Source organism: Mya arenaria, chromosome 5, assembly GCF_026914265.1.
Source record: "Mya arenaria isolate MELC-2E11 chromosome 5, ASM2691426v1".
Classification (NCBI taxonomy): Eukaryota; Metazoa; Mollusca; class Bivalvia; order Myida; family Myidae; genus Mya; species Mya arenaria.
In genome coordinates, this window is record NC_069126.1 from 5,989,776 (window position 1) to 6,005,741 (window position 15,966).

Consider the following 15,966-nt stretch of genomic DNA (forward strand, 5'->3'; position numbering starts at 1 on the left):
CAGTAAAGTCATTAAGTTTAAGTCCTATATTGAAATTACTACAAGATATACTTGTATACTTGATAGTTAAATGTAATTATTACTTTTATTGTAAACCGTTCATATACATCCGGGGTTGTTTTCGATGGAAAATGACCAAGGAGTTCCGAATTAACTCAAATAGATTATAATAATTCTATAAAAAATAATCTCTGACTGAGACTGCCACACCAACAAACCCGTATAATATCCATATTTTTTGTTCATGTACCAATAGCCATGATTAATTTTGTCTTGTCCTAAGTTTATCCCTCGAACGACACATGTTTAAGTGATCATGCTGTTCAAGTGGTAAGCGTCAGTTTCCGGGATCCCCTCAGCATTCGCGTGTGTAATGAACGCGTTTGTGATAAAACTGCGCATATATGCACATGGATTAATGACTATAGTCATCAGAAGTAGGAACTCTATTCATCATTCATCCATCATCATCATCATCATCATCATCATCATCATCATCATCATCATCATCATCATCATCATCATCATCACCATTAAAATCATCAAAATCAGTAGCAGCAGCAGCAGCAACCACAACACCAGCAGTAGCAGCAGCAGCAAAATCATCATCTCAGCAATTTATAAATTTATAGTATTTAAAAAGATAAAGAAAATAAACAGCATTGAGGAAATGCAAAGACTGGAAAAGAACAGTAACACGTGTTCAGGGTGAGGAATCACGTGACTTCAACGGGGTTCTCACATGGGTCACCACGGGTCAAAACCGATGTAAACACAACTGACATTTATTTCTAAAAATCTTTTCTAACAGAGGTGAAACTATTTCTAAGCCTTTAAAAGACTATGCTATTTTTTGCTTGTAAACTTTTTTAGATTATTGCTTGAATTTGAACGATGCAATTCTTGGCCAAAATTTCAACTTGACGGAATTTTGTAGAACGATGCAACGCTGTGAGCACTGATGTTGATACAAATACCTTTAGCCTTGTATATGATTCAAAATGGAACAACGTGTCAGCGGTGACCCTTATCAAGATGCCTAAATGTATTGCACATTTTTGTCAACAAAACTCGAAATTTGTACACTCAAAGCTTAAAATACAACATATAACAACAAAACGATAATTTACGCACGCATCTTTTAATTACATTTAATAAGATAAACGATTTTCTAATGAGATATTGCTTATGACATATATTGCTTCCTAATTCAAATGGAAAGTAACATCACCCTTAAAGCAATACTCTCGTATCTAGCCATTATATTATTTACGAATAAAGAAATAAAGAAAAAGGTTGAAAAAGGCCCTAATTTCTCGAAAGTTCGTAAGCTTAATAAGCTTAGATAGCTTATTCCATAAAGCCAATTTTCAGGCTTAATTTTGATTTTTTGAAACAATTTATTATGATTATCATAAAATTATTTCCTCTTAAAGTCCAAAAACTCTTAAGAATGTTAACACTACGCATATTATACCAAAACAAAAATAGTGAGCCTAGCTTATCTTGTTATAAGGGACTTATGAGGTTTTGAGAAATTTGGAACTGCAATACTTCCTGCAGATAGCTAAAACTGTCAACAAACATAATAGCTTTGTTCTAAAGCAAGTTAAACAACCTTTAACACGAACACTTTAAATTCCAATGATGACAACTTTAGTTTCAATATACAGCTTTACTTTTTATTTATATGTTACATAATACCCTTTAGTGGTCAAAATTTTATTTTGTCCGATGAGAAGGCGGCATTTCTCATGTTTTCCAATACATTTATTAATTTCTGTAAATCAGCAGTTAGCCGTTATTGATTTAAATCAGGTGAGGCTATAGATATAAACAGTGGCTGGCCCATTTAGTACGTAGCTTACACAATAAAATACACACCCGTGACTTAAAAAGAAAAATATATATTTGCACATGTTGTGCAACTTGGTCCCATCAAACCATTTATTTTGTAAGTGCATACAAACAACCTTCAACGATTATTATTTTTTGATGTAGTGTGATGTAATGGATATGGCCTCCGATTGTAAAGTCAAGGGTTCAATTCTTGTTGCCGTCGGATTATGATCTTCGAATTGTTATTACTTTCTAAAATATTTTACATCATTATATTTATATAAAATGTATTGCATGTCGCAACGATTCACCTGGGTGTGTTTTTCAATGTTTTCAGAAAAGTATTGTAATTGATTGCATCAACACAGCAGCCTATGTGTTTTACCATTATTGGCACAATTTCATTTCAATGGTGTTGTTTTTAAGTAAACTTTTAACACAGCTACGGCATCGGTAACGGGAATGGAAACGGAAGTGGTAGCGTGCATGTGCTGCACGGTTCCGGTAATGATGTCATAGGTGTAGTTTGTAGTCCTATGGTTCTGGAAAAAAAAATGACGTCATCTTGAAAAAAGCACCAAAACCCCCCAGAATTTTTGTATAAAGATAATATATTAGTTTGATTTTGTATTATATTACAACAGTTTACCATAAAAGAACTGTGAAACCCTTAAACGTTTAATAATTATTCTATTTATGAGTTTCTCAGCCTGCTCTCTTGAGACGACCATCCTTTTCAGAGATACAAATATGATGAAACAAGGGGCGGGGCCTGGGTGGAGAGACAGACACGTTATGCTAGTTCCATCCCTAACATAACCCTATGCCGAGACTTGTAACTTACCGCAGGGTGTGGTCAAGGTGCGCCTTCTCAATCCGCTTATCCTTAGCGCGACGGTTCTGGAACCATATCTTGATCTGACTCTCTGAGAGGCTTAGCGTGTCCGCGAGCTCGAAGCGGCGAGGGCGGCTGATGTAGTCCGCGCGAGTGTATTCCAGCTCCAACTTTAGCGTCTGTTCACTTGTAAACGTCGTCCGCTGACGCCGAGGCCGGCTTTCCCGTCTTCGCCGTCGTTGAACTATCATGGACATTTTATTTCATAAACTTTAAAGATGGATTATTTATTTGATAATTAGTATTGTTTCAGAGGTAATTATTTAAAGATGCACACTTCCTCCCAAATAAGATTTACCAAAGATGATACAATTGTTTAAATATTCGATAAACAATGGTGCATAAGAAGGAAACCGAATTTGAAAGAAAGTTGCAGAAATCACAGTATTTCTACCTTTTGACACGATAGTAGATCACTGTAAATCCTTTTACCCGCACAAATCATTTAATATTTGTGCGTTTCCAGCTATTAAATACACGGTTACAATCTTGTTATTAGTAATTAATATTTTCCATAAATGCATTATAATATTTAGTAAGAAGTTAAAGGTTTATCACTCAAAAGATATTAAGGATTGACCCTATAAAGATGCCAATTATTTCCAAATAACTTTTTTTTCAAACTATGTTCCGTTATTTTCACTAACCGGCAAACTTACATATCTGTGCAAAAGCCGGTGCGATCTGGAGGTCCCCGTGCGTGAATGGAAGGCGGCGGTGAAAAAATGGCGGGAACGTGCCGTGGTCTGGGAGGGAATAGCCGCTCCGTATGTGACTGTCGTTTGTCTCAAATGCACTTTTTACGTCCGGTATATTTCCGCTAAACACGCTAGGGAACGCCGGTAATGGTCGGTTTAACGTCAGTCCGGTAAACCCATGAGAGGATGACGTCACTTGAGCACTGACGTCATTTGTGGTATTTCCGTTCGGATATAAACTTCTATTTTTCACGAAAAGATCGCTGTGCATGTCACTTATTTTCATGACTATAATATAGTCTGTTTTACATACCTTGTCTGCGTCTACTTTACAATCAGAATCTACTTGTATCTCCAAAGTGCCAGAATATCATCCACATGGAATCCGTTTAAAGACGCCGGCCAGTGTATATTTCACCAAATGGATGGATTTGTCCCAGGGCCGTCAACTTTATAACCGAAATAATGAGAAAACGACAAGTGTGTGTTTAGATACTTCCTCGAATTTACCCTTTTAGGGCTTTCATTTTATTGGACATTAATTAAGGGCTTCCGGCGTGTGGACATGTTTTCTATTAGATAATTTCGTACTTAATCTCCAATCGAACTAAACAGCCTCTTAACTAAATCGTTTCTCATGAAAAATTAATGTCTAATTACGACGGAGCATCGTTAAACGACAATCACCTGTTTTGTGACAATGAATTTTAGAGGGAAATAACTATTAATTTCATTGTCTATTCTATTAAACGATAACAATTAATAAATCATTATGACCATCCATTTATCTTGTCAGGTCCGCCGCTTACAGTTATGACGGCTTAATTGACATTGTTTTAATTGGAATTGCAGAGAGATAAATCCATTCTCTAACAGGGTTCTAGGATTTCCATGGAAGCGAGATGCAGACCTTTAATTTAGTTTCAGCTCGTACGATAGCTGATTAGCTGATATGATATGAATCATGATCCGTTTTCTCGTCTTCGATCCAATGGCACGTGCACGTTGCGATTAAAGGCACGGGACTGCAGTCGCTGGACCCTCGATGTAGATGAACATGATGATGATGGTGGCGGTGATGATGATGAAGATGATGATGATGATGATGATGGTGATGATGATGAAGATGATGATAATGGTGGTGGTGGTGGTGGTGGTGGTGGTGATGATGATGATGATGATGATGATGATGATGATGATGATGATGATGATGATGATGATGATGATGATGAGGAGGACGATGATGATGATGATCATCATCATCATCATCATTCTGAACTGCCCAACGACACTTAACAAAGAATAAATTTGGCATGGCTCTAGATCTTGAGTGCCTCATGCCCACCAGCGATTCGTGTAAGTGGGGATAGAGGAGAAGTAGTGGGGATATAGCCCATAATAGGGGTATAAGAGATAAAGGGGTGAGTGGGGATATAAGGCGAGTGGGGATAGAGAGGGTGTTGGGATAGAGGGGCGAGTGGGGATAAAGGTGGGTGTGGATAGAGGGGTAGTGGGGATAGAGGGGTAGTTGGGATAGAGGTGGGTGTGGATAGAGGGGTAGTGGGAATAGGTGGGTAGTGGGGATAGAGGGGTAGTGGGGATAGAGGGGTAGTGGGGATAGAGGGGTAGTGGGGATAGAGGGGTAGTGGGGATAGAGGGGTAGTGGGGATAGAGGGGTAGTGGGGATAGAGGGGTAGTTGGGATAGATGGGTAGTTGGGATAGAGGTGGGTGTGGATAGAGGGGTAGTGGGGATAGGTGGGTAGTGGGGATAGAGGGGTAGTGGGGATAGGTGGGTAGTGGGGATAGAGGGGTAGTTGGGATAGAGGGGTAGTTGGGATAGAGGGGTAGTGGGGATAGAGGGGTAGTGGGGATAGAGGGGTAGTGGGGATAGAGGGGTAGTGGGGATAGAGGGGTAGTTGGGATAGAGGTGGGTGTGGATAGAGGGGTAGTGGGGATAGGTGGGTAGTGGGGATAGAGGGGTAGTGGGGATAGGTGGGTAGTGGGGATAGAGGGGTAGTTGGGATAGAGGGGTAGTTGGGATAGAGGGGTAGTGGGGATAGAGGGGTAGTGGGGATAGAGGGGTAGTGGGGATAGAGGGGTAGTTGGGATAGAGGGGTAGTTGGGATAGAGGGGTAGTGGGGATAGATGGGTAGTTGGGATAGAGGTGGGTGTGGATAGAGGGGTAGTGGGGATAGAGGGGTAGTGGGGATAGAGGGGTAGTGGGGATAGAGGGGTAGTGGGGATAGAGGGGTAGTGGGGATAGAGGGGTAGTGGGGATAGGTGGGTAGTTGGGATAAAGGTGGGTGTGGATAGAGGGGTAGTGGGGATAGGTGGGTAGTGGGGATAGAGGGGTAGTGGGGATAGAGGGGTAGTGGGGATAGAGGGGTAGTGGGGATAGGTGGGTAGTTGGGATAAAGGTGGGTGTGGATAGAGGGGTAGTGGGGATAGGTGGGTAGTGGGGATAGAGGGGTAGTGGGGATAGATGGGTAGTGGGGATAGAGGGGTAGTGGGGATAGGTGGGTAGTGGGGATAGAGGGGTAGTTGGGATAGATGGGTAGTTGGGATAAAGGTGGGTGTGGATAGAGGGGTAGTGGGGATAGGTGGGTAGTGGGGATAGAGGGGTAGTGGGGATAGGTGGGTAGTTGGGATAAAGGTGGGTGTGGATAGAGGGGTAGTGGGGATAGGTGGGTAGTGGGGATAGAGGGGTAGTGGGGATAGGTGGGTAGTGGGGATAGAGGGGTAGTGGGGATAGATGGGGAGTGGGGATAGAGTGGGTGTGGATAGAGGGGTAGTGGGGATAGATGGGGAGTGGGGATAGAGTGGGTGTGGATAGAGGGGTAGTGGGGATAGGTGGGTAGTGGGGATAGAGGGGTAGTGGGGATAGGTGGGTAATTGGGATAAAGGTGGGTGTGGATAGAGGGGTAGTGGGGATAGGTGGGTAGTGGGGATAGAGGGGTAGTTGGGATAGATGGGTAGTTGGGATAGAAGTGGGTGTGGATAGAGGGGTAGTGGGGATAGGTGGGTAGTGGGGATAGAGGGGTAGTGGGGATAGAGTGGGTGTGGATAGAGGGGTAGTGGGGATAGGTGGGTAGTGGGGATAGAGGGGTAGTGGGGATAGGTGGGTAGTTGGGATAGAGGTGGGTGTGGATAGAGGGGTAGTGGGGATAGGTGGGTAGTGGGGATAGAGGGGTAGTGGGGATAGAGGGGTAGTGGGGATAGAGGGGTAGTTGGGATAGATGGGTAGTTAGGATAAAGGTGGGTGTGGATAGAGGGGTAGTGGGGATAGGTGGGTAGTGGGGATAGAGGGGTAGTGGGGATAGATGGGTAGTGGGGATAGAGGGGTAGTGGGGATAGGTGGGTAGTGGGGATAGAGGGGTAGTGGGGATAGAGTGGGTGTGGATAGAGGGGTAGTGGGGATAGGTGGGTAGTGGGGATAGAGGGGTAGTGGGGATAGGTGGGTAGTTGGGATAAAGGTGGGTGGGGATAGAGGGGTAGTGGGGATAGGTGGGTAGTGGGGATAGAGGGGTAGTGGGGATAGATGGGTAGTTGGGATAAAGGTGGGTGTGGATAGAGGGGTAGTGGGGATAGGTGGGTAGTGGGGATAGAGGGGTAGCGGGGATAGGTGGGTAGTTGGGATAAAGGTGGGTGTGGATAGAGGGGTAGTGGGGATAGGTGGGTAGTGGGGATAGAGGGGTAGTGGGGATAGGTGGGTAGTTGGGATAAAGGTGGGTGTGGATAGAGCGGTAGTGGGGATAGGTGGGTAGTGGGGATAGAGGGGTAGTGGGGATAGGTGGGTAGTTGGGATAAAGGTGGGTGTGGATAGAGGGGTAGTGGGGATAGGTGGGTAGTGGGGATAGAGGGGTAGTTGGGATAGATGGGTAGTTGGGATAGAGGTGGGTGTGGATAGAGGGGTAGTGGGGATAGGTGGGTAGTGGGGATAGAGGGGTAGTGGGGATAGATGGGTAGTTGGGATAAAGGTGGGTGTGGATAGAGGGGTAGTGGGGATAGGTGGGTAGTGGGGATAGAGGGGTAGTGGGGATAGGTGGGTAGTGGGGATAGAGGGGTAGTTGGGATAGATGGGTAGTTGGGATAGAGGTGGGTGTGGATAGAGGGGTAGTGGGGATAGATGGGGAGTGGGGATAGAGGGGTAGTGGGGATAGGTGGGTAGTTGGGATAAAGGTGGGTGTGGATAGAGGGGTAGTGTGGATAGGTGGGTAGTGGGGATAGAGGGGTAGTGGGGATAGGTGGGTAGTGGGGATAGAGGGGTAGTGGGGATAGATGGGGAGTGGGGATAGAGTGGGTGTGGATAGAGGGGTAGTGGGGATAGATGGGGAGTGGGGATAGAGTGGGTGTGGATAGAGGGGTAGTGGGGATAGGTGGGTAGTGGGGATAGAGGGGTAGTGGGGATAGGTGGGTAGTTGGGATAAAGGTGGGTGTGGATAGAGGGGTAGTGGGGATAGGTGGGTAGTGGGGATAGAGGGGTAGTGGGGATAGAGGGGTAGTGGGGATAGAGGGGTAGTGGGGATAGGTGGGTAGTGGGGATAGAGGGGTAGTGGGGATAGAGGTGGGTGTGGATAGAGGGGTAGTGGGGATAGAGGGGTAGTGGGGATAGATGGGGAGTGGGGATAGAGTGGGTGTGGATAGAGGGGTAGTGGGGATAGGTGGGTAGTGGGGATAGAGGGGTAGTGGGGATAGGTGGGTAGTTGGGATAAAGGTGGGTGTGGATAGAGGGGTAGTGGGAATAGGTGGGTAGTGGGGATAGAGGGGTAGTGGGGATAGGTGGGTAGTGGGGATAGAGGGGTAGTTGGGATAGATGGGTAGTGGGGATAGAGGGGTAGTGGGGATAGGTGGGTAGTGGGGATAGGTGGGTAGTGGGGATAGAGGGGTAGTGGGGATAGAGGGGTAGTGGGGATAGGTGGGTAGTGGGGATAGGTGGGTAGTGGGGATAGAGGGGTAGTGGGGATAGGTGGGTAGTGGGGATAGGTGGGTAGTGGGGATAGAGGGGTAGTGGGGATAGGTGGGTAGTGGGGATAGGTGGGTAGTGGGGATAGAGGGGTAGTGGGATAGGTGGGTAGTTGGGATAGATGGGTAGTTGGGATAGAGGTGGGTGTGGATAGAGGGGTAGTGGGGATAGATGGGGAGTGGGGATAGAGTGGTAGTGGGGATAGAGGGGCGAGTGGAGATAGAGGGAGAGCGGTGATAGAGGAGGGGTAGTGGGGTTAGAGGGTGGTGGGGATAGAGGGGCGACTGGAGATAGTGGAGGGGTAGTTGGGATAGAGGGGGGATAGAAGGAGCAGTGGGATAAAGTGGGGCGAGTGGGGATATAGGGGGCATTTGTGATAGAGCGGGGTTGTAGATAGAGAGGCGAGTGGTGACAGAAGGGCGAGTGGAGATAGAGGAGGGGTGGTAGAGATAGAGAGGTAGTGGGAACAGAGGGGGAGTGGGGATAGAGGGGCGGATGGGGATAGAGGGGAGACTGGGGATAGAGGGGGCAATCAGTTATAACCATTCCCCCTTCTCAATAAGCTAAGTATTTGACTGAACTTTAAAGTGTCATTATGTTACAGAACATGCATGAATAATATATAATACACAAGAATGAATATAAATACTTTAAACATACAAATGAACAGGTTCTCCTCAAAACCCCACACAATCTTTATAGCAAATAGTTTACAGTTCATGAAAAGGGGATTGCATGAAGAAGAAGAACAAACACTCGAGAAGGAAAGACGAACGAATAAACTAACAAGCTGACATTCAACATTTCGCTTGCCACAAATGTATGAGATGCAGAAAACATATAGGACAGTTTTAGTGAAAAATGTGATTCAGTATTGCGCGCCCCCGTACATACCGCACGCATTATTCACAAGTCGATGTTTGAATATAAATGTGATTTTTTTATTCTCAAATTTATATATGAAAGATACGACTTGTGAATTTTGTGCTGCAACAAGCATTAAGCATGCAATATCTAAGTATAAAGTATTTATTTGGCATTTTGACCTTGACCTCAACAAAAGCGGACAAGAAAATTAGCACGTAATTTAAGGCTATATAAGGCTATGGTATACTTCCATCATTACTTAAATAAAGTTTTATAAACCCATAGCTGGATTGATGGGGGGGGGGGGTCACACAAAAATTACATGTTGTCCTTACAGTATCCATGGAAACCGATTTAAAATAGCAACTTTAGCAATACCAGATTCCGGACGAACAACTATTATCATAAACTAGAGACGTTGACCCATCTCATCAAACCGTAAGATCAGGAGTGTTCGTTCGATATGATGTTATTGTCACAAATTTGAATGAATTTTACTCTAAAATTCAAACGTTCCTTGTCTTCTATCCTGTCTTTGTTTCGATATATGCAGGGTGATGAATCACGTGACTTAGAGGGGTTCTCGCATTGGTCACCACGGGTCACAACCGAATATATAATATATCCCAAAAGAGTGACATTTTTTTGTAAAAAAAAACAAACGGGGAAAGAACAGTAAACTGATTGTGTTTTATGCACATTTATTCATGTTTACATACATATCACGTATTTCATATAAAACAAAAAATATGTTCAATGTATATTATAACGTTGGCCGTCTGGGGCGGTTTTGTTATGAATCATAGGAATTTTCAAGACATCACTAAAATCCTACTGGCATTTTTTCAAGATATCGAGCGATTTTTCAAGAAATCGAGCGATTTTTCAAGACATCGAGCGGGTTTTCAAGACATCGCTAAAAGTCTACGGGCGATTTTTCAAGACATCGAGCGATTTTTCAAGACATCGAACGATTTTTCAAAACATGGCGATTTTTCAAGACATGGCTAAAATCCTACGTGCGATTTTCAAAACTATGAGCTTGTTCAAGACATCGCCGTCAAAGGAACCGTGATCAAACCGACCCCATTTCAATACGTTTTTAATTGAAGTAAGCCATCAATATCTTTGTGTACACTATATACATACTGTAACAAGAATATAATACAACTTATTGTTTTTAAAACATCAATTAATAAACTATGATACCTAGAATTAGACTGCTATTTTGTCTTGGCGTGTTTAACTAATATCAGAAGTGAAAAACACATGCCGCTAACCGCAGATGCTCAGACACGCACACATATTTCAGAATACCTGGCACCTATTTACAATTGTTCATGTTACAAAACAAATAACAAATCTAATTGATGAGACATAATTCAGACAAAACATCACTTATTTCGCAGCAAGAAATTTATACAAAATATGTTTTATTATTGCGCAAATTCTGATTGATGCTGTGTGATTTTTTTTATTCTGATACTGCATACATGTTTCATGGAAACAGGTACCCTATCTGCTTCTTTTTTTGTATGCAACCTTTTCTAAGTAATCCATGTAATGTTGTAAAGTCATGAGTGATCCAAAGACCTTTATCCCGAAAACGAAATCATGTGAGCAAAAGTCGGCTTGGAAATTCACCACCATTTTCACAATACCATTATGTAACACTGGACTGAGTTCACTATTCACGTTCTTCTCAACTGGTTCCACTGGAAAAAAACACAAAAAGGACATTTTATTTTTAAGCCACTCATGAACTGAATGTAACAGGCCACTCATGAACTGAATGTAACAGGCCACTCATGAACTGAATGTAACAATCCACTCATAAACTGTATGTAACAATCCACTCATGAACTGAATGTAACAATCCAATCATGAACTGTATGTAGCAGGCTACTCATGAACTGTGTGTAACAAACCACTCATGAACTGTATGTAACAATCCACTCATGAACTGAATGTAACAGGCCACTCATGAACTGAATGTAACAATCCAATCATGAACTGTATGTAACAATCCACTCATGAACTGTATGTTACAAACCACTCATGAACTGTATGTAACAATCCACTCATAAACTGTATGTAACAATCCACTCATGAACTGAATGTAACAGGCCACTCATGAACTGACTGTTACAAGTCACTCATGAACTGAATGTAACAGGCCACTCATGAACTGAATGTAACAATCCACTCATGAACTGAATGTTACAAACCACTCATGAACTGTATGTAACAATCCACTCATGAACTGAATGTAACAAGCCACTCATGAACTGTATGTTACAAACCACTCATGAACTGTATGTAACAATCCACTCATGAACTGAATGTAACAATCCACTCATGAACTGTATGTAACAATCCACTCATGAACTGTATGTAACAAGCCACTCATGAACTGTATGTAACAATCCACTCATGAACTGTATGTAACAATCCACTCACGAACAGACCACTCATGAACTGTATGTAACAATCAACTCATGAACTGTATGTAACAATCCACTCATGAACTGAATGTAACAATCCACTCACAAACAGACCACTCATGAACTGTGTGTAACAAACCACTCATGAACTGTATGTAACAATCCACTCATGAACTGAATGTAACAATCCACTCACGAACAGACCACTCATGAACTGTATGTAACAATCAACTCATGAACTGTATGTAACAATCCACTCACGAACAGACCACTCATGAACTATATGTAACAATCAACTCATGGACTGTATGTAACAATCCACTCATGAACTGTATGAAACAAGTCACTCATGAACTGTATGTAACAATCCACTCATGAACTGTATGAAACAAGTCACTCATGAACTGTATGAAACAATCAACTCATGAACTGTATGTAACAATCCACTCATGAACTGTATGAAACAAGTCACTCATGAACTGAATGTAACAATCCACTCACGAACAGACCACTCATGAACTACTCATGAACTGTATGTAACAATCCACTCATGAACTGTATGAAACAAGTCACTCATGAACTGAATGTAACAGGCCACTCATGAACTGTATGTAACAATCCACTCATGAACTGAATGTAACAAGTCACTCATGAACTGTATGAAACAATCCACTCATGAACTGTATGTAACAATCCACTCATGAACTGTATGTAACAATCCACTCACGAACAGACCACTCATGAACTGAATGTAACAATCCACTCATGAACTGTATGTAACAATCCACTCATGAACTGAATGTAACAAGCCACTCACGAACTGTATGTAACAAGCTACTCATGAACTGTATGTAACAATCCACTCATGAACTGTATGAAACAAGTCACTCATGAACTGAATGTACCAATCCACTCATGAACTGTATGTAACAATCCACTCATGAACTGAATGTAACAAGCCACTCACGAACTGTATGTAACAAGCTACTCATGAACTGTATGTAACAGGCCACTCATGAACTGAATGTAACAGGCCACTCATGAACTGAATGTAACAATCCACTCATGAACTGAATGTAACAAGCCACTCACGAACTGTATGTAACAAGCTACTCATGAACTGTATGTAACAGGCCACTCATGAACTGAATGTAACAGGCCACTCATGAACTGAATGTAACAATCCACTCATGAACTGTATGTAACAATCCACTCATGAACTGTATGTTACAAACCACTCATGAACTGTATGTAACAAGTCACTCATGAACTGTATGAAACAATCCACTCATGAACTGTATGTAACAAGTCACTCATGAACTGTATGTAACAATCCACTCATGAACTGTATGAAACAAGTCACTCATGAACTGAATATAACAATCCACTCACGAATAGACCACTCATGAACTGTATGTAACAAGTCACTCATGAACTGTATGTAACAATCCACTCTTGAACTGTATGAAACAAGTCACTCATGAACTGAATGTAACAATCCATTCACGAACAGACCACTCATGAACTGTATGTAACAAGCCACTCATGATCTGTTTGTAACAATCCATTCATGAACTGAATGTAACAATCCACTCACGAATAGACCACTCATGAACTGTATGTAACAAGCCACTCATGATCTGTCTGTAACAATCCACTCATGAACTGAATGTAACAAGCCACTCACGATCTGTTTGTAACAAGCCACTCATGATCTGTTTGTAACAATCCACTCATGAACTGTATGTAACAAGCCACTCATGAACTGTATGTAACAGGCCACTCATGATCTGTTTGTAACAATCCACTCATGATCTGTATGTAACAATCCACTCATGAACTGTATGTGACAGGCCACTCATGATCTGTTTGTAACAATCCACTCATGAACTGAATGTAACAAGCCACTCACGATCTGTTTGTAACAAGCCACTCATGATCTGTTTGTAACAATCCACTCATGAACTGTATGTAACAAGCCACTCATGAACTGTATGTAACAGGCCACTCATGATCTGTTTGTAACAATCCACTCATGATCTGTATGTAACAATCCACTCATGAACTGTATGTAACAAGCCACTCATGAACTGTATGTAACAGGCCACTCATGATCTGTTTGTAACAATCCACTCATGATCTGTATGTAACAATCCACTCATGAACTGTATGTAACAGGCCACTCATGATCTGTTTGTAACAATCCACTCATGAACTGAATGTAACAAGCCACTCACGATCTGTTTGTAACAAGCCACTCATGATCTGTTTGTAACAATCCACTCATGAACTGTATGTAACAAGCCACTCATGAACTGTATGTAACAGGCCACTCATGATCTGTTTGTAACAATCCACTCATGATCTGTATGTAACAATCCACTCATGAACTGTATGTAACAGGCCACTCATGATCTGTTTGTAACAATCCACTCATGAACTGTATGTAACAGGCCACTCATGAACTGAATGTAACAATCCACTCATGAACTGAATGTAACAAGCCACTCACGAACTGTATGTAACAAGCTACTCATGAACTGTATGTAACAGGCCACTCATGAACTGAATGTAACAGGCCACTCATGAACTGTATGTAACAGGCCACTCATGAACTGTATGTAACAGGCCACTCATGAACTGAATGTAACAGGCCACTCATGAACTGTATGTAACAAGCCACCCATGAACTGTATGTAACAGGCCACTCATGAACTGAATGTAACAGGCCACTCATGAATTGTATGTAACAAACCACTCATGAACTGTATGTAACAAGCCACTCATGAACTGAATGTAACAGGCCACTCATGAACTGAATGTAACAGCCCACTCATGAACTGTATGTTACAAACCACTCATGAACTGTATGTAACAATCCACTCATGAACTGTATGTAACAAACCACTCATGAACTGTATGTAACAAGCCACTCATAAACTGTATGTAACAGGCCACTCATGAACTGAATGTAACAGGCCACTCATGAACTGAATGTAACAAGCCACTCATGAACTGAATGTAACAAGTTACTCATCATCATCATCATTCTGAACTGCCCAACGACACTTAACAAAGAATAAATTTGGCATGGCTCTTGATCTTGAGTGCCTCATGTCCACCAGCGATTCGTGTAAGTGGGGATAGAGGAGAAGTAGTGGAGATATAGGGGGTTTAGAGATAAAGGGGTGAGTGGGGATAAAGGTGGGTGTGGATAGAGGGGTAGTGGGGATAGGTGGGTAGTGGGGATAGAGGGGTAGTTGGGATAGAGGTGGGTGTAGATAGAGGGGTAGTGGTGATAGATGGGGAGTGGGGATAGAGGGATAGTGGGGATAGAGGGGCGAGTGGAGATAGATGGGTAGTTGGGATAGAGGGATAGTGGGGATAGAGGGGTAGTGGGGATAGAGGGGCGAGTGGAGATAGAGGGGCGAGTGGAGATAGAGGGAGAGCGGTGATAACGGAGGGGTAGTGGGGTTAGAGGGTGGTGGGGATAGAGGGGCGACTGGAGATAGTGGAGGGGTAGTTGGGATAGAGAGGGGATAGAGGGAGCAGTGGGATAGAAGTGGGGCGAGTGGGGATATAGGAGGCATTTGTGATAGAGCGGGGTTGTGGATAGAGAGGCGAGTGGTGACAGAGGGGCGAGTGGAGATAGAGGAGGGGTGATAGAGATAGAGAGGTAGTGGGAACAGAGGGGTGAGTGGGGATAAAGGGGCGGATGGGGATAGAGGGGCGGATGGGGATAGAGGGGGCAATCAGTTATAACCATTCCCCCTTCTCAATAAGCTAAGTATTTGACTGAACTTTAAAGTGTCATTATGTTACAGAACATGCATAAATAAAATATAATACACAAGAATGAATATAAATACTTTAAACATACAAATGAACAGGTTCTCCTCAAAACCCCACACAACCTTTATAGCAAATAGTTTACAGTTCATGAAAAGGGGGTTGCATGAAGAAGAACAAACACTCGAGAAGGAAAGACGAACGAATAAACTAACAAGCTGACATTCAACATTTCGCTTGCCACAAATGTATGAGATGCAGAAAACATGTAGTACAGTTTTAGTGAAAAATGTGATTCAGTATTGCGCGCCCCCGTACATACCTCACGCATTATTCACAAGTCGATGTTTGAATATAAATGTGATTTTTTATTCTCAAATTTATATATGAAAGATACGACTTGTGAATTTTGTGCTGCAACAAGCATTAAGTATGTAATATCTAAGTATAATGTATTTATTTGGCATTTT

General features: G+C 42.6%; 2 protein-coding genes across 2 annotated transcripts; both read right to left on the reverse strand.

The window, feature by feature from the left end:
• Window positions 1-2,261: 2,261 nt before the first annotated feature.
• LOC128233516 (homeobox protein rough-like) lies at window positions 2,262-3,963 on the reverse strand. The gene is made up of 3 exons (XM_052947218.1): window positions 3,394-3,963; window positions 2,684-2,918; window positions 2,262-2,381 (listed from the first exon to the last, which is right to left on the reverse strand). The coding sequence occupies exons 1-3, from the start codon at window positions 3,716-3,718 to the stop codon at window positions 2,282-2,284; spliced, it is 660 nt and encodes a 219-aa protein (XP_052803178.1). The 5' UTR covers window positions 3,719-3,963; the 3' UTR covers window positions 2,262-2,281.
• Window positions 3,964-4,104: 141 nt separating this feature from the next.
• On the reverse strand, window positions 4,105-15,297 carry LOC128234402 (adhesive plaque matrix protein-like). Its single transcript, XM_052948618.1, has 3 exons — window positions 14,741-15,297; window positions 4,778-8,909; window positions 4,105-4,119 (listed from the first exon to the last, which is right to left on the reverse strand). The coding sequence occupies exons 1-3, from the start codon at window positions 15,295-15,297 to the stop codon at window positions 4,105-4,107; spliced, it is 4,704 nt and encodes a 1,567-aa protein (XP_052804578.1).
• Between the last annotated feature and the right edge of the window lie 669 nt (window positions 15,298-15,966).